The sequence below is a fragment of the Cupressus sempervirens genome, chromosome 6 (genome assembly GCF_028749045.1).
Source record: "Cupressus sempervirens isolate cs-2001-9-10 chromosome 6, ASM2874904v1, whole genome shotgun sequence".
NCBI lineage: Eukaryota > Viridiplantae > Streptophyta > Pinopsida > Cupressales > Cupressaceae > Cupressus > Cupressus sempervirens.
The window spans coordinates 494,993,590-495,010,567 of NC_143123.1; the positions used below are offsets into that span (position 1 = coordinate 494,993,590).

General features: G+C 35.6%; 1 protein-coding gene and 1 pseudogene across 2 annotated transcripts in view; both read left to right on the forward strand.

The window, feature by feature from the left end:
* The window catches only part of LOC149553194 (ATP phosphoribosyltransferase 2, chloroplastic-like), a 151,458-nt gene that overhangs the window by 85,222 nt on the left and 49,258 nt on the right, over nt 1-16,978 (forward strand). The window contains exon 3 of one of the 2 annotated variants that reach the window (XM_089788683.1): nt 1,175-1,288. The exons of the other annotated variant lie outside the window; for it this stretch is intronic. Within the exon in view, the coding sequence (XP_089644809.1) occupies nt 1,175-1,288 (114 nt within the window). The remainder of the gene's footprint in view (nt 1-1,174; nt 1,289-16,978) is intronic. 2 annotated transcript variants of the gene reach the window in all.
* Nucleotides 15,041-16,865, forward strand: LOC149553195 (arginine-specific demethylase JMJ20 pseudogene; annotated as a pseudogene).

Genomic DNA, 16,978 nt, shown 5'->3' on the forward strand with positions numbered 1-16,978 from the left:
TGTATGTGCCTACAATGTTGGAAGCATTGTAAAATTAGAGCAACTTGGCCGTAATTCATTTTCATGATTATCAATAGAACATCAAAGTTTTTTCTTGTGTTATTTCAGATTTAAATCATTTGAGTGGCTTGCAATGTGTCTGGTTTGAGAGGGAGAGTCTCTCATCATCAAATCAAGCGTTCTTCAAGGCTGTTTTTTAAGTATTTACTTTAAATACATACAGTTCCCTTCTAAGATAGGCAGGATGTGACTTGTATAAGTGGGTTTGTAGACATGCTGGCTGCCATTTCAGATATTGCCTATTTTTTCTTTGAGAGAGGTGAATAATTAGACATTTGAAAGTGAATGAACTGAAAAGATTATCATTAGCAGCTCTACATTCAGCAAATTTTCCTTGATTAACTCAATCCTAGGGGGTTAGGTTGTTCATGCATTTTATCCTAGGCAGGAGTTATATTATATTTGTTTGTTTTCCATAAGAAACTGAGTTTGATGAATTTGTTCCCTCCACGCCTCATTAATTTCTCCAATAACAATTTTGATAACGCTGATCCATGTCTACCAAAGTAAACTTTGGTTTTATTTTTCCCTGACATGTTTATGTATTATTTGATTATTATGCATGTGATTACCAATATGTAGAAGTGTTGTTGGAAGTTGGAACAATGCTCATCAATGCTTAGTCTAAGAAAGTTTGTAGAGCCTTGTTCTTGGACAATGTTATTTAAGCCACTGTTGTTCTTGATTTTAAAAAAAAATTGATTGAGTTGGTTACACTCGGTGGTTAAGCATAGTATTTTGAATGTTAGGAACATATATTTTGTTACTTTTGCACTTACCATTGTAATTCGTATTTTTAATTCAGAATTGGTTGCTGCATTGGAGCAACTGAAGACAAGAAAGTGTCTTGATTATTGAACCCAATGTAGTGGTTTCATACTATTTCTGTACTCTAGATTTATATATATTCTTCTTGGTATAATCATATTGTGCAGGAGGTTTCCAAGATCCTCATTATAGTTGACTGTTGATTTAATTTTTGAAATTCAATTTATCTAAATTGTGTTTCTTCTAGGGCTTCAGCATTATTTTTTGGTTTTCTAAATTTGACTTTTTCAAGTGTTTATAGGAACAAATATCAGTTATCTGATTCCCTCCAAAATGGTTTTTGCAGCTTCCAAACTTAGAAGTGTGGTTTCAACGACCTAAAGACATTGTTCGAAAGCTCCTCTCAGGGGATCTAGACCTTGGTATTGTTGGTTATGATACTGTCTGTGAATTTGGACAGGTATTTAAACCTCTAAAATAAAGTCTTTAACATTTCATTAACTACATAAAACAAAGTCTTTTAACATTTTCATTACATCTCTAAATAAAGTCTTAACATTTTCATAAACTCCAAACTGACGTCATTTAATTCTAATACACAGTGCTTTTCTTTAGGGAGATAGCTCAAATTTCTTTCTCTAATTCATTAGTTGATAAAAACCTTGTTGTGCTTGAGCAGATAAATAAAATTGGTGCTTTTAGTTCATCTACCTTATTATCATGGGTCTAGGATTCATGTGATTTTTGGCTAAAAAAGTGGTCAATTTAAACACTAATGATTACTCATCTATATCATTTTATGATTCATATCATCTCAAGAGTTCAAACCTTTTGTCAAACCCAACATACTTTATATGTTATACCTAAATTCAATTCTAATTCCCAAGAGGCATCTGAGCACATTGTGCATCTTTGTTCCTCGAATTGAATACAAGATAACCCTTGCCACACTGTCAATCAACTGTTTACTTATATATTCTTTTTTTGAGTGTTGTCCTGCATTTTGTCACCACAAAATTTAGTTAACAGTACAAAACTTTTTCATGCTAGTTTCGCGTATCTCTAAGCTTGAATTTGATATTCAATTGTTAATATTGATCAATCGATCCATTCAATTCGTATATCAAATCATTTTACTAAAGACTTTTGTCAAGTCTTTTTCGTTTTGCTTTCTGTCGAGCCTTTGCTTGATTTTTGAAGCCTTTATCGTCCTTTCTTTGCGTTTGAATTTGTGTTTGCTGGTTTTTAGTCCTTCGGTTTTGCTCATGTCATGCCTTTCGTTTTTCCCTTTGATTCGGTCTAACCTAGAGCTCAACTGGAGTTGTCGGTCAAGAGATATGCTCGTTTTAGTGCCTCAAAAGTGGACCTTTTTGGTGCAACAACTCGAATTAAAAATATGATGTTATATTTTTCATTTGACTTTCACTTTTTGATAAATATAACTTAAATTCACTTTTTCTTATGTTTGTAAGTTACTTTGACTTTAATTTTTCAACTTAAAATGACTATAGTGCACTTTATGTTATAATTTTAAGTTGAGTTACTTTTTAATTTTTCACTTAAAGTGACTATATAACTATATAGTCCCAGTTTTTTTTTCGTTAAACGGCTGAAGCCTAGATTAATTATTATTATTTGTTAAGCGAAGGTAGATTTGAATCCAAGACCTCTCACATGAGAGGCTCGCAAGTTACCGTTGCGTTGTAGGCTTTTGCCTCCTAGTTTAATTTTTGACTTTTAAATCAAATGCTTATTTAAATGGTACTTTTTAAATGATGTTTATATGTTATATTTTTTAATATGATAGAGAAATATTGTTTATGACTCATTTAGTAACATTTTTATAAATTTAAGTGGATTAAATGACTTTAAGTTATCAAAAGTGAACATTTTATATGCAATTACATGTAAAATCCATCAAAAGTGGACATTTTACATGTCACTGCATATAAAGGTCAACTTAGTGGACATTTGTGATGTCAGAACATCAGAAGGTTATCAAAAGTGGACCTTTTTGATGTTATTGCATCAAAAGTTAAGTTTTTATGTTTTTGCATCCAAAATGTGAGATGAAACTTAAAACGTGCATTCCCCTCTAAAAGGTCCAATTTTGATTGCTTGCACATTTTAAAATATGCTATTGACCCAAAAAGGTCCGATTTGCCTTGTTTGCACATTTTAAAATATGCTATTGACTCTAAAAGGTTTGATTTTAAACTAAGCATGTTTTCATATACGTGTATTGCCCTCCAAAAAGGCCAATTTTGGAAAAACACATGCATTTGCCCTCCAAGAACTCGATTTTGCATATTGTGAGAGATTTACTTGATGGTTTTGCATGAGATCTTCTCCAAAAGGGTCGTTTTTGTTTGGCAATGGATTTATCTTGGTAAAAGAACATTTTTTCAAACTCCTTCCAAGGGTACGTTTTTGGAAAAATCTTCAAATTAATCCATTTAGAGTGATTTAAAGCATGTTTTTGCAAGGAAAAGAGGCGTTTTGGCATCTTCAATCATTTGCAATACATCTTGGCTCACATTTTTGCACTTGGAAGCCAAAAACGCCCAGAAACTTGGGTTATTTATCCACTTTTTTGCATTTTGGAGTTGAGGTTTTGCATTTTGATCCATGTATGTGCATTTGGGGAAGTTGTTTTTGCATTCACAAGTCAAAAATGACTCAAAAAACATGCATTTTTTGGCCACGTTGTTGCAAAAACAGCCTAGATTTTTGCATAAAAAAGTCACGTCTTTGTTCAAAAAACTTAAAAAATGACTTTTCAGTCCATACATTTGGATCAAGAAAGGTCATTTTTGAGTTTTAATGCGTGCTATTGTCTTTGGAGACCATGTATTTGACATTTTCATGTCAAATTCGATGTTTCATTGCTCATTAATTTTGTTTAATGCAAGTACGAAAAAATTCAAAAAGTTGTTTGAAAATCCGGATTTGACAAAGAATTGGTCAAATATTTATAATTTGCTAGTTCGGCTCTTTAACATCCAAGTAAGTGGACATTTTCAAACTTGCTCATCAATTCATGCTTATCTTGCTATTTTCATGCATATTATGGCTTGTTATTGTACACTTGTCCATATATATGCCATGAAAAGTGCATTTTGTCTTTAAAAATGATGAAAACTCTTATTTTCACACTTCTACAATTTCCCCAGATTCCAAATTCGAATTTGCACTTGAAAACAATTTGCATATTGACATATTTAAGACCAAAGACATGTTTGTTTTGTGCTTGTTTTTGTGTTTTGCTTGTTTGCATTTCGGTTTTTTCTCTATTTTGGTAGAAATTGCAAGTTCTTTCCCAAAAACATGAGCACGTTTCATTTCCATCTTTCCATGTCGCAACACATTGCATTTCATCTGACAAATGTGATTACATGTTTTCCATCTCATTCACCATTCGTACATTCATGTAATCTTGTTTTCCACTTTCATTTTCACTCATCTCACTTTCCACATCCATTCGCACGACATAATTACACAAAAAGCCTTAAATGTAATTGCATCTCAAAGGTCTGATTTTTGACTAAAAGTCACTTTTTGAAAAGTAAAAAAGATGTCATTTTCATTTTCCATGTACTTTGACCTTTTCACCTAAGACGACTATAAAGTTCATTTTCCCTCAAACTTCATTCCATTTTCGCCTCTCCGTATGCATTCGTGCCTCCATGAGCAAATACACGTTTTTGCATCTTTCCATGCTTTTTATCTCCCGTTGCATGTTGCACTTACATGTAATCCATTTTTCGTGCAATGACATCTTGAAAACACTAAGTCACATTTTGGAAATCAGCAATTTCCATTTGCATGCATTCCCATGTGCCAAGCACTTTGACTGTAAAAAAAAGAAAGTTAAAGGGCATTGATGGAAAGTTGTTCCGAGTGTACATCCAAACACCATTGAGAAGGTTTTCAAAGTGTTAGAGATTCCAGAATTTGCTGATCTACAAAAGGAGAATTCATGACAACTTGAACGAGAAAAATCTTGATCACATCAAGTTTAGAATGTGCTGATCTACAAAGGAGAATTCACGACAACTTGAATGAGAAAAAGCTTGATCACATCAAGTTTTCAAATGACAACAAACAATTTAGCAAAGAGAGTCAAGTTATCAAAAGATGCAACACCGTGATTATAAAGGTGAATGCAGTGGCACAAAATACAGGAACTTCCAATCCTGTTATCATCCGGGATAGCATCGCCAAGTACAAGGCCTTTTAGAACAATCCCTAGGATTGTTTCCTTCTCTTCCGTCTTCTTTCATGTTTGTAATTGAAGAGAACGTATTACATGAAGATGTGTAATTACATGTAATGCGAGTTACATGTGTATGTAAAAGATGTAATGCGAGTTGCATGTGCAGTTGCATGTAACCCTATAATTTCTCTTTTAGTTAGACTAGGTCAAAGTTGGTTTAGCTGCTCCCACTTTTTCTTCCACCTTTTTCTCAACTCCTATGCCTATATAAAGGAGTGCCCCCTCATTGTAAAAATCATCTTTTGTTGTATGCAAGAAAGCTTTACCACATTTGTGCAACCATAACTTTGATTGTGCAGTACAAATTTGGGAGAAAAGTGAATAAAAGAAACAATTGGATTCAAAGCTTTGATTGAAAGCAATTGTGATAGAGCAAATTAGAAGCTTTGATTGTAATTTGTGCCTATTTTCTTGATTCATGTTAATTATTGTGTATTCAATAAAAGAGCATTGTGATTTAAGAAGCAATTGGAGCCGAAGCTTTGACTGGGAACTATTGTGGAAATATATAGCTAGAAGCATTGTTTGTAGCTTATACTTCTTTCTTAATTCACAAAATAGTTAAGTTATTTTTACTTTTAGGAGTCTTTGTGCGCTAATTGTGAAGCTTTTCTATATAGAAGTACGACCGGACTTAGAGCCAAACCGGTATATTTTCAGCTAGCATTTGAGTTAGTGAAGGTTTATCGGTATCATTGTTTCCAGCTCTCGATAGAAGTGTAGTGAGAGATTCACCTTGCCCATTACTTGCTCCACGCGAAAGTGGATTCTTTCTTGAAAGATGAGAAGAAAGGATATTGGTAACACCCATTTTATAAAATCTCTCAACTTCTTGCTTACCTTGAGTTGATCCAAGGAACGGTGAGAAGGGGGAGCCTTCTCTTTAAGGTAGGAGAGACTTTTTCTCACATGCTGTGGCTGGTCATCCTATTTTGTGATTGGATTTTTACCCAAAACTGTTGGTTGCAAAATATCCACCCAACATCGAGAAGACATTAAATAAAACCTATCATATTGCTGATGGAATACCTATTTTTTTATTCTTGTCGATTATCAAATCTAATGGATTTGTGTACTTCGGATAATCCTGTAGTTACTTCAAATGCCTTGAAGCAGGATATCTGGTTGCATGTTTTTGGTATTTTGCAAGATGCAATTGATGACTTTGTTGGCATATTTGTCCATTTTTGGTGTTAGATTCGTCAATTTTATATGTTTTAGTATGTAATTTGAGTTGCATAATCTATTTTGCTGGTAAACCATCTTTGCTTATGTACTATTAGTGTTGTCTAAATGTGATTATGGTAAGAGATCTAGCTTCATGAGGTTTCTGAAGGAAGAAATTTTTCTGAGGGACTCTGTTGCAATGTATGCATCACTTTCAAAAGTTACTATGTATTTCTTTATTTTGTCATTGCCTTTTATTTGACATGTCATGTATCAATAGTAGTACAAAAAGTGTGTGAAATCTAGTCTTATATCTATAGAAGGAATGTGTATGTGTATGCATGCGCAATTATATATTGTATGCAAGATACAGATGGTAGTCATAGTTGTCACAAAAAAATATTTCCAGCACACACACACATAAGAATAATATATATGTAACCATGGGAATTTTTTTGAAGAAAATGAGGCTTTAGGAGATTGAAGAAATAAATCAAAAAATTTAACTAGGAAACAAAAACTTGAGAAAGACGCTGAAACACTTGGAGATGAGATAAGATAGATTAATGTCCAACAAGAGGCCATGAGGGTCTAAGGGACTGGAATTGTACAGCAAGGCAACAATCAACAACGAGAACACTAAACGGTGTCCATGGAAAGAACAAGAGAGAAGCAAAAGAAGCAAAAACAAAGAAGGAAAGACTAAATACTTCTTAGAGACGAGAAGTATTTCAAAACCGAAGGATAAGGCCTAGGATGAGGCTGAGCCCCAAAACATCTGAGGGAGCTGCCGGAGGAAGGGTGATGCTGCCGAGAGGGTCCCTTATGAGGCCTCTGTGTCCAAAGGAAGGGCCAAGTGACCACTTTGTCCCCAGGCGAGGGACACAGATGTGAAGAAATGTTAGGATTAGAGAGACGAAAATAACAATTACATGCAAATATAACCAATATCGGAAAGGAATAAAGCACAAAAGAGAACACAAGACACAAAGATTTAACATGGTTCACCCAATCTCAAGGCTATGTCCACTAAACAATGAGTCCAATATTCTTATTATCCAGTGATTTCAACTTGATTACAATTTGCAATCCCTTGCAAGTTGCCAGAAGCTACTAAATTATTATGCATCATAAAATCCCTAACCCTAAGCCATTTTATACAAGACTTATGTTGCTTACAAAATTAGGGCTAGAATAAGTCGTTCAATAGGGAAAAATTAACTTCCGATGCCTTTTACAATAGTAAATTCATTTTTTGCTTTGGGGGTGTTGCCCCTCGATCCTGCCCTGTATTGCGATAGAGAGTGTGCCTGGGGCGCAGCCCTAGGACTCCACCTCGGGCGCTACCCCTAGACTTTGCAAGGGGTGTTGCCCCTTGACCCTTAGAATCGAGGTGCTTCCCCCAAACCCTTGTAGGGAAAAGTGGGAGGAAATTGCATCAAATGAAGTGGGGAAAAATTTACCTCTAAGTGATAAGCTGGTTAGAGGTTTGTCTTGTTGGAAATTGGAGCTGCAAGGTGTAATCACGAAGTTGCATGGCCTCCTAGAGGTAAAGTGCAAGGTACCATTGATCAATGTAACTGAAGAAAGAAGAAATGAACGTGCACTCTCTGAACAAGCAGTAGAACCTCCGCTTAATCGCATCGTATATGGAGCAATGGAAAACAAAATGACTCCAATTCTGCCTCCCCAAGGGGCCAAAGGCGGAAAATCTTGTCCTCTCTATCAACTTGGTGATCTGTCTATATATGTATCTGGTGGGAGCCCACTCTAAAAGATCCCAAAGAGATGCGGAGTGCATGAGTCCAGCAGCGAGTGAGGTACCAAAGGTGCACAATGATCCTGTCCTGTAAATCCATGTAGTGTTTGACATAAAAAGGCCATCTTTGGGTAGAGTCCCTTAGAGGCTATGCCATGTCATGACAATATATTGCCTATAGATGTTGAGCAAAATCAGAATTTTGCAAGACATAAAGTTCTTCGTAAAAGTGGACATGTTAGCAAAAATACAAGCACATGGTGTAAGCTAGAGTAGAGAGGAGTCTGCAAATCAAAGAGATTCTTCAACCAAGGATGCACAAACCATAGTTACAATACTCAGCCTGGCCTTGGACTTGACAAGCTAATTTTTGACCCGGACTTGGATTTGATGCCCAAATTTATCAAAGAATCGAGTAATTAGGAAATGAAATATAAAGATGTTTAAGGAAATAAAACTTGTTTCATACATTTTTAGTAGTAAATTTTTAAAAATGCAACAAGCTAATCAAATAGAAGCTGCTTGGATCACACACACGAGTATTAAAGTGAATATTAATTTTTAGTGGAAGGAAATAACATTTTTAGACATAGATAACATAAATAAGAAAAGATAAAATTATTATGTCCAACAAATGACCACAAAATGGATCAAAGGGATTGCCAAGATTACAACAAGGGATCAACCTACGAGAAGGACACCAAATGGTGCCCGAGGAAAATAAAGCAGAAGAAATAAGAAAGAATTACAGACTTTGACAAACAAGCAAGAAGAACGAGAACAACATGAGCGGGGTGGATCACAATGGGGCAACCACGCCACCCCTAGGAGCTCAAAGTCCCAGCAAAGAAACTGAGCACTGAGGGGTAAGACATGAAAGGAAGCCAAAGTGTAGAATAACACTTCCAAATCTCTCAAGAGAGATGATGCTGAAATTTCTCACAAATACTTTAGCTATTACAAACTAGATAAACACATATAGAAAATAGATTTAAATAGATAAACATAACACCAGATATATGTGGGAAAACCCTTTTGGAAAAAAAGCCACCACTCCAAACAAAGACAGACCCAATTGTATTATCAGCAACATAATAGTTACAATATAATGCTCTCCAAGAGTAATCAGCCGTGGTATCTAGAAGAATTCCAACAGCATAACAACCCTCTTCAGAATACTTCTCTTTGTCATAATTTATAAAGTTTTTGTGCAAAACGAAACAATTTATCAAGTGCTTACATACAATTCTTTTACAACTTATTTTAGAAACTTCCTTTGTGCACAACTCTTGCATAAAAAACAAATCCAAGAGAAAATGCAAAAAGGATAAACTTTATATTTTTTTTGCCCCAAGTCTATCCCATGGAAGGTTTGGTTACGTTTAACATTTTTCCAAAAATGCATAAATAAAAAAGCAATAAAACATGATAAGGTTGAGTCACGTTATCCCAACAATCTCCCACTTGACGAACACCTTATAAGAGTCATTGTATCACAGCATAGGCCCCAAGGCCCATAGAACCAACACACCATCTGAACTTCTCAGTGCCCACTAACTTTGTCAATGCATCTACAACATTCTCCAAAGTAGCAACCTTTTCCAATTTCACCTTTCCATATTCCACCATATCGCAAGCAAAATGATACCATACATCAATATGCTTTGGGAAGAGCACACAATTATATTGAAAGGGGGGGGGGGGGGTGAATCAGTATAATAATAACTTTTAAAACTTTTATCCACACAAGTACCTTCAAATACTGAAATAAACAAGTATGCATATGAACACAATAATACACTATTGACGTGGAAACCCAATGCGGGAGAAAACCACAGGAAATAAATGTTTTTTATATAAACTTGTTCTTTTACAATGTTTTGTAAGCTCCAACCCCTATATTTATGAGCATCAACTCACTGGAAACTCCGACTCCCACACTTCATAGGCACTGACCTATTGGAAGCACCAACCCCTGCTACAACCTTTGTGAGCACTAACCCACTGCACACAAACTGTTCTTTCCACCTTTTCAACGCTCCTTGCTAAATTGATGATGGACAATTAAATCACTTCTTTTTATACTTCTCTTTATGCCTTTGCTTCATTCTGCAAATATGTTCTTCTATGTCTACATATACATTTCATAAATATCTCTCTCATATCTGCCCCAATCTGCATAGTATTACTTACTACACGCAACAACTTATCTTATCTTATATATATATTTATATCAGATGAAAAAATCTGTTCACACACACACACACACACACACACACACACACACACACAGCTTTTTCTTCAATCATATGTCCTCTATTTATTTTAATTCACACAATGCTCTTCGTTCCAACTCACTCTTTCTTCGAACCTATCAACCTGTATATATATTTTTCTTTTAATACATTGTGCACCTTTCACACATAAAAATTCTGTTACAATTATTTCAGATTGAAATATCTGATATGTTTTTTTCTTTTTAAGCACTTCACTCTTAGTCTTCTTATATTGTTTTTCTTCCACTCTCACATGCTTTCTTTTCTTTCATTTCATTATCTGTTCATTTCCACCTCTCCCTTCACTTCGATATGTTTTTAAAAATGACACTTATTCTATTTATATCTTAAAACTAAGGACATGTGGCTTTTCAAATTCAAAATTCATTTCTCTTCAAAATAAATCTCACCTCCTTTGATTTTAACAAATCACAGTTTAGATGCAACTTACTTAATAGTTAATTGCACATCCCCTTTTTTAATGTTCTCTCAAATTGGCGCACTTCATAAATAAAATATTGTAATTATTAATCTTAGTTTGTGTTCTTAATATTATCGTTTCTTGTAATATTTCTGACTTTTCAAACATATCACTGCTTAATATCTTGACATTGTCAATGGGTTCGTTCATTTCGTATACACTCTGACAGTCTTCTTCCATAGTGGTTGATGTGGCAAGTGAGATCCGCTCTACTGTGCCACATATTATCTATAGCCTGTCAACATGAGACTCTAACTTGCTCATTGGGATAGTCAATTGATTAATGTTTATAATGAATTTTAAATTTTATATACTTTGACAATCTGCTTGCCATGTCCCCTCTTTGGTCTGACTAGCAGAGTTATGTGAGTTATCCTATCATGGGGGTCTCGTAGGCCAACAGTTGTGGATAGAGACTCATATAGGATATTCAGTGACCGGGCTTGACTTTATAGGCAGTTGGGAGCCAATTGGGTGCAGTTCCTTGATTTTAGGGGGTATCCCTACATTTTAGGAGGATGTGGCAGTTTCTAGATGTGAGGTTCCATGGGACCATTCCACGGTTTTGGTTTCAGTATGATAGGGTGTGTTCCCTTGTTTCTAGGAGCATCCCTAGATTATAGGGAAGGGACTGCCACTTGACCCATCTCGTCCAGTATCGGTCACAGACATGTGACAGGGTCAGTTTCACGTTTATTTGGTTGGTTTGGGCTTTCAGAGGCAAAATGGATAATATTTTAATATATTTAAATATTTCCTAGGTTAGCATTTAAATAATTTATAACAAGACTATTTATATAGCCATTTCAAAGTAATAAGGGGAATATGGCTTTGTTTGATCATATGTGCCCTTGTGTTATAGTTTGTTTGAAAGGTCTTGAATTATTATAAACTATTTTCACTATCTGGAGACTTTTTGGTGCTTTGAGTTATGATATTTTAATAAAGTAATGTTTTTGCTATAGCCTAGACGCTTTTATTTGGGAAAATGTTATTTTATTATAAAGTGCAAAGTGTAATCCTCATTTGTTGATTTTTTGGGATCGCTGCAAATTTACTAAGCACTGCCATGATCTTTGGTATGTGTTTTCCAAATGGCAGCGACCTTTTATTTATAATAAGCAAGGGCTAAGAAGAGACATGTCCCATGATGGGACATGTCTATTGGTTAATTTGACAATTAATATAATAATAAATATAATCACACACACACACATATCACTTATTACATTAATTTTTCTCATTTGATAAACTTATATTTAATTACATCTCATATATAATTATATATAGTCATAGGTTTATCCAACAGAAGCTACCAAACATCAACACTCCCTCTTAGCTAGGGAGGATAAATACATGACCATATATTACCTCAATGTAATATAAATATATTGGCAGTAATGGCCTCCAGAATGTCAACTCATTTGACAATCACCACGTACTCTTTGAGCAATAGCCTCCTGAATGTTGAGTTGCACGATATTACATTTGCACTTGGGAGGAGTTATAAGGAGATGAAGACTAATTGTGGAGTATCTTTTGACATTTGAAACTTGTTAGATTGGAAATTGCTCTAGTGGAGTGATTCAGAGGCTCGGGATGAAAACCCTAAGTTTGGAGTGTTGGGATGCAAACCTCATCAAGGATTTGGTGATTCAGTATTGGAGTTGGAAGGTACTATTCTCTGTGGTAAGGATCGACATTCCTCATAGCACCATTTATCAAAAGGAAATATCACATTCAGCTAGGTGGCCAGCCTATTCCAGCGTGGGTGTTTCTTCCAGAGGCAGCTCAGATTTGTATTGTGGGCGCCATTCTTTATTAGCAGCCACGTTTTGCAGTTTGGAGATCATATAGGGGTTTGTGACAACAAGCTCTTCATCTTTTGTGTTTGTAAAACCTTTCTACAGCTGGCGTCAGGTTCATTGTAGACAACATCAAATCATTTGATATATTTATTTCTTTGACTGTAAAGATCTGAATATTATGCCTGGTACGATTTGAATCATTTCCAGATTTTTAAGTGTTTTCAATATTTGAATGCTGCTCATCATTCTTAGTTCGAAGTTATTTGTTATTTGTCATTTAGTTGCATATATCTTCAAAAACAACTAAAAACTTGAAAACAAGAAAAAACCAAAAAGAAATCAGAAATTCTATAAAGTCTATTAAGAGGTACAAAATTGTGGTCAAAGTCTTGAATTTTGAAACAAGGATCAATTTCCAAGGACACCAAGATTGGGGATCTTTCACCGCCCAAGTGAAATTAAGTGTCATTTTCTCTTTTGAGTGTTTTTTGTATAGGTATTCACATACTCCAACTTGGCAGCGATGTTGGTGTTGATCCATATATGCCAAAGATTCTCATCTTTTATCAGTATTCAGATAGAGAGGCGACTTCCTTTATTATTTTATCTTCCTTCTGCCTATTGATGATCATTGTTTTTGAATCTAGTCATTCTTTTTTAATTGACAATGACTGAGTATTGTCGCTGCTTTATTTTATATGTGTTCGCATGATACAATTGCATGTCTGTAATGTTCCTTTTTTTGGAACGTTAGAAATAACGAAGTCTTATTTTACGCAACATTAAATTGACTATGAGACAGGCTCAAAATATTTAAGAGGTTGACTTAATGTTATAGAAGGGACAAAGGGGCAAGGAGGATCAACACGAAATGCCTAAGGGAAGTTGGAGAGCCACAAGGGAGTAAGATGAAAAACCAGAGAGGAGCCGAAGAGTCTTGGGTTGTGTATTAAAAGGGGGAACAGGTTCATTGTTGGATATGCTTGATTTATTATTCAGTTTAGTTTCCCCTCTTGCGAGAGTCTTAGAAAGCTTTAGCTTTCAGCTAGTTGGAGGACGTAGCCCCTCGTGCTAGCAGGTAGTGGACGCAAACCCATTGTCTCGGGAAACATCACTTCAGGTGTTTCATTCGTGCTTACAGGTTCTTATCCTATCATTCCAATCCGACTGTTAAATCTGTATTTAGTATTGTTTTCTGTGTACTGGTTATTGTATTGCTGTTGTATAATACAATAACGTTTTAGTTGCTGGTTGTTATATTGCTGTTGTATAAGGCAATAACGTTGTTTAAGGAATTAAGAGTTTGCTGGTTCATCTAATCAGTTTGTAAGTCATGGTTATATGTTTGACATCTTGAATGTTATTTTGGAAATAACGAATTGTTATCTTGTGGAGGAGTCTTTGGTTTTATTGTCGTCTCGTATTGCATGTTCTTATAATTACATTTGAATATTAAATTCATAAAGAGATTGGATATATGCTGGTTGGTCCTCCACTATTTTCGATTGTATTCGTAATACATCTGCAATATTCAGTTTTAAATATACTAAAAAAGGGAAAACAAGATAATATCCGGAAAGGGATATTATAGTGGTATCAGAGCTACATGTCCTGCCAGTCTGTGAGGTTTAATAACAGTGGTATTTATAACAGCCTGGTTAGATTTCTAGAAAAAGGGGTCACATTAAATTTCTTTTCAGAAGAGATAAAGCTTTATCTTTTGAATATATTATTAGAGGATAGTAGATGTTTTGAATGTTTTATCGCCAAGTATTCGAGTGTCCCTGGTGAACATACGTGGAAAAGGAAATCAATCATAGATAATATCCCACCTTGTCCTCGATGTTGTGCATGTATAACTCTTGAAGAGGTTTTGGAAGAAAATGGAGAACAATTGTACTTTAGGGGGGACAAGAAATGCAAAAAGTTCAGATGTGCATCTTGGGCAAATAAAAAACAATTGTTCAGAAACCAGTTTCAGAATTCCTTGACACGGGTTGCAAAACAGGAAAGTTAATATCACCTGCTTTGGCCGAAAATAAGCCACTTCAATTACCAGAAAATCACCTAAATAATGATGTCAATTTTTTTTTGAAACGACTGAACAACTCCAGCACAAAGACGAGGGGAAGTTCTAAGACCAGAACAAGGCTCACAAATCAACCTCCAAGCCTTTATGATACATTTATGTGCTATGAGAACACTATAAATGATGATGTGATACTGAAATACAATTCTATGCCAAGGCACGAAGGATGGGAGTGATTGTGGGGGACTTCCAGGTGGACTAACAATGTCTTTGCACAGCAGTAGCATAAGTATTATCATTTCGCTACACGGGTATTCCCTCTCCAAGCAGATGACAGTATCTATTGAGATCAGACTCTATTATTGATAGTGGGCTTCAAGCACTTGGGATAGGTCTAACTAAGTTGAATTCATTGGATGCTTCACAATATATCTGATAAGGGAATAGAGGCGATTGCTGAAGGGTGGCCACATTTGGTAACCTTACGTTTTAATGGTTGCAAGCTTATAACAGATTTTGTCGGGCAGGGATCATTTGCAGAGGGTATAGTAATCGAGTGGGGTATAATCGACAAAAAAGATTCTCCTTACCATTGACGGGTGAATAGAATTACACACGAAATATCGACAGGAGTAATGGTAACACCAATGTATAAATGAGGCGCCAATGAACAATTGCTTGAAGATTCATTTTTCTATATGGAGCAATTTCTTTAAGGTACATAGCTAGTTGTCATGGGTGTTACTAAAGTGGCACTTAATGGACTCTCCCTAAAAAAAGGTAACTTAGTAAAAAGTGCAAAGAGGAATCCTCAGAAACTGCAAAAATCATCATAGACATCACAAGGGCTAAATTGGGCCCAGAAACATCGTTCAACTCCCGAGAAAGGAATACGAATTTGTTGATCATTAGTGCCAGATCACCGCGGAAACGAGTTTTGTATCTTCTTAACGCCATCCGTGGGAAGGGTCATACGTTTCAGTATTCGTTAGAGGATTGGTAAATGGTATCGTGTATTTTAACATGTGTCAGCTAGGTTGCCTATAAATCGTGAGTTATAGTAATCACAGTTTTTACGTCAAGAAATAAGGAGAGAGATGTGGCATGAAACAACTTGTGTAATTTATTTGCGCTTATAGGAGCATCCATTGGGAATCCGCCACCGTTATAGAGAAATTATTGAGAAAGCAGAGGTCGATTTCTTGAGAGTTGCTAAGGGAGTCCCACCAAATCACAGTAGGGGTCATGGAGCATTGGTAACATACGGAAGCAACACCTTATGTCCCATGGCATGAAGAGAGGGTCTCGAGTGGCCAATTCTTAAAAATGTTATTTTGACGTGTTCTTCCTAGTTTGGGATTTCAACCATGAGGGACCACATCTTCAGTAGATACCCGTTTGGAGGAATAGTACAAATTGTTTGGTTGGTGATCGCGTGATTTGTTGCATCTCATTCATCCTGACATTTCCATCTTTACAGTTGCTTTGGACGTTGAATCTTCAAACATATTTTATTGAAACTAAGATCTTTAGGAAGTTGGAGTCTTTCCCGACTTTGTAAGGAACTCTCGAGCAAGGAGGTGGACGAGCCACATGACCTTGGTGTGGAAATCAAGTAGTAGTTTCAGGCCAAGTGCAAATTTCTTATAGGAACATGGACTCCATTACACGGAGATGTATTTAGGTCATATAGCTGGTTAGCAAATATTTGTGGAAAGAAAGTTTGGCATTTTCTCTCACCCTCTCAGTCTCATCTTTTATATGTTAGGTACATGAAGCACACTGTTTATAATATTTACGGGGATGTTTGTGCAAAAGCAGTTTCCTGGATTTTTGAGACATCTTGGCTAGAGTGTTTCCAAGAAAGAGATGAAATCATCTTTGTCCCAAGAGGTTGGTATCACCAAGTAGAGAATGTGCAGGATACCATCTCGATCAACCACAACTGGTTTAATGCTTGCAATATTTCATGGGTGTGGAACCTACTGGTAAACAACTATAATGAAACAAAAGAGTATATTGAAGACATAAGGAACATAGCTGATGACTTTGAAAGCCTCTGTCAGCGCAATTTGGCAGCAAATACAAGGATGAACTTTAATGACTACTTTGTGTTCATAACCCGATTTGCTCTTGCAAATGTAACCCAGCTCATTGATATCCTGGATTTCACAAGAAATGGCGTGGAACCTTTCGAAATGGAAAAGTGTAGCAAAGGACTTATGTCTATCTGAAAATGGATGGTGGTGTTGCTAAAGCAATCTAGTGACATGCGTCCACCAAATGTTGATAGCATTATTTGAACTAATCGAGAGTTTTGGGTTGGAATTGAATTTGGAATAAAATAAATAAAT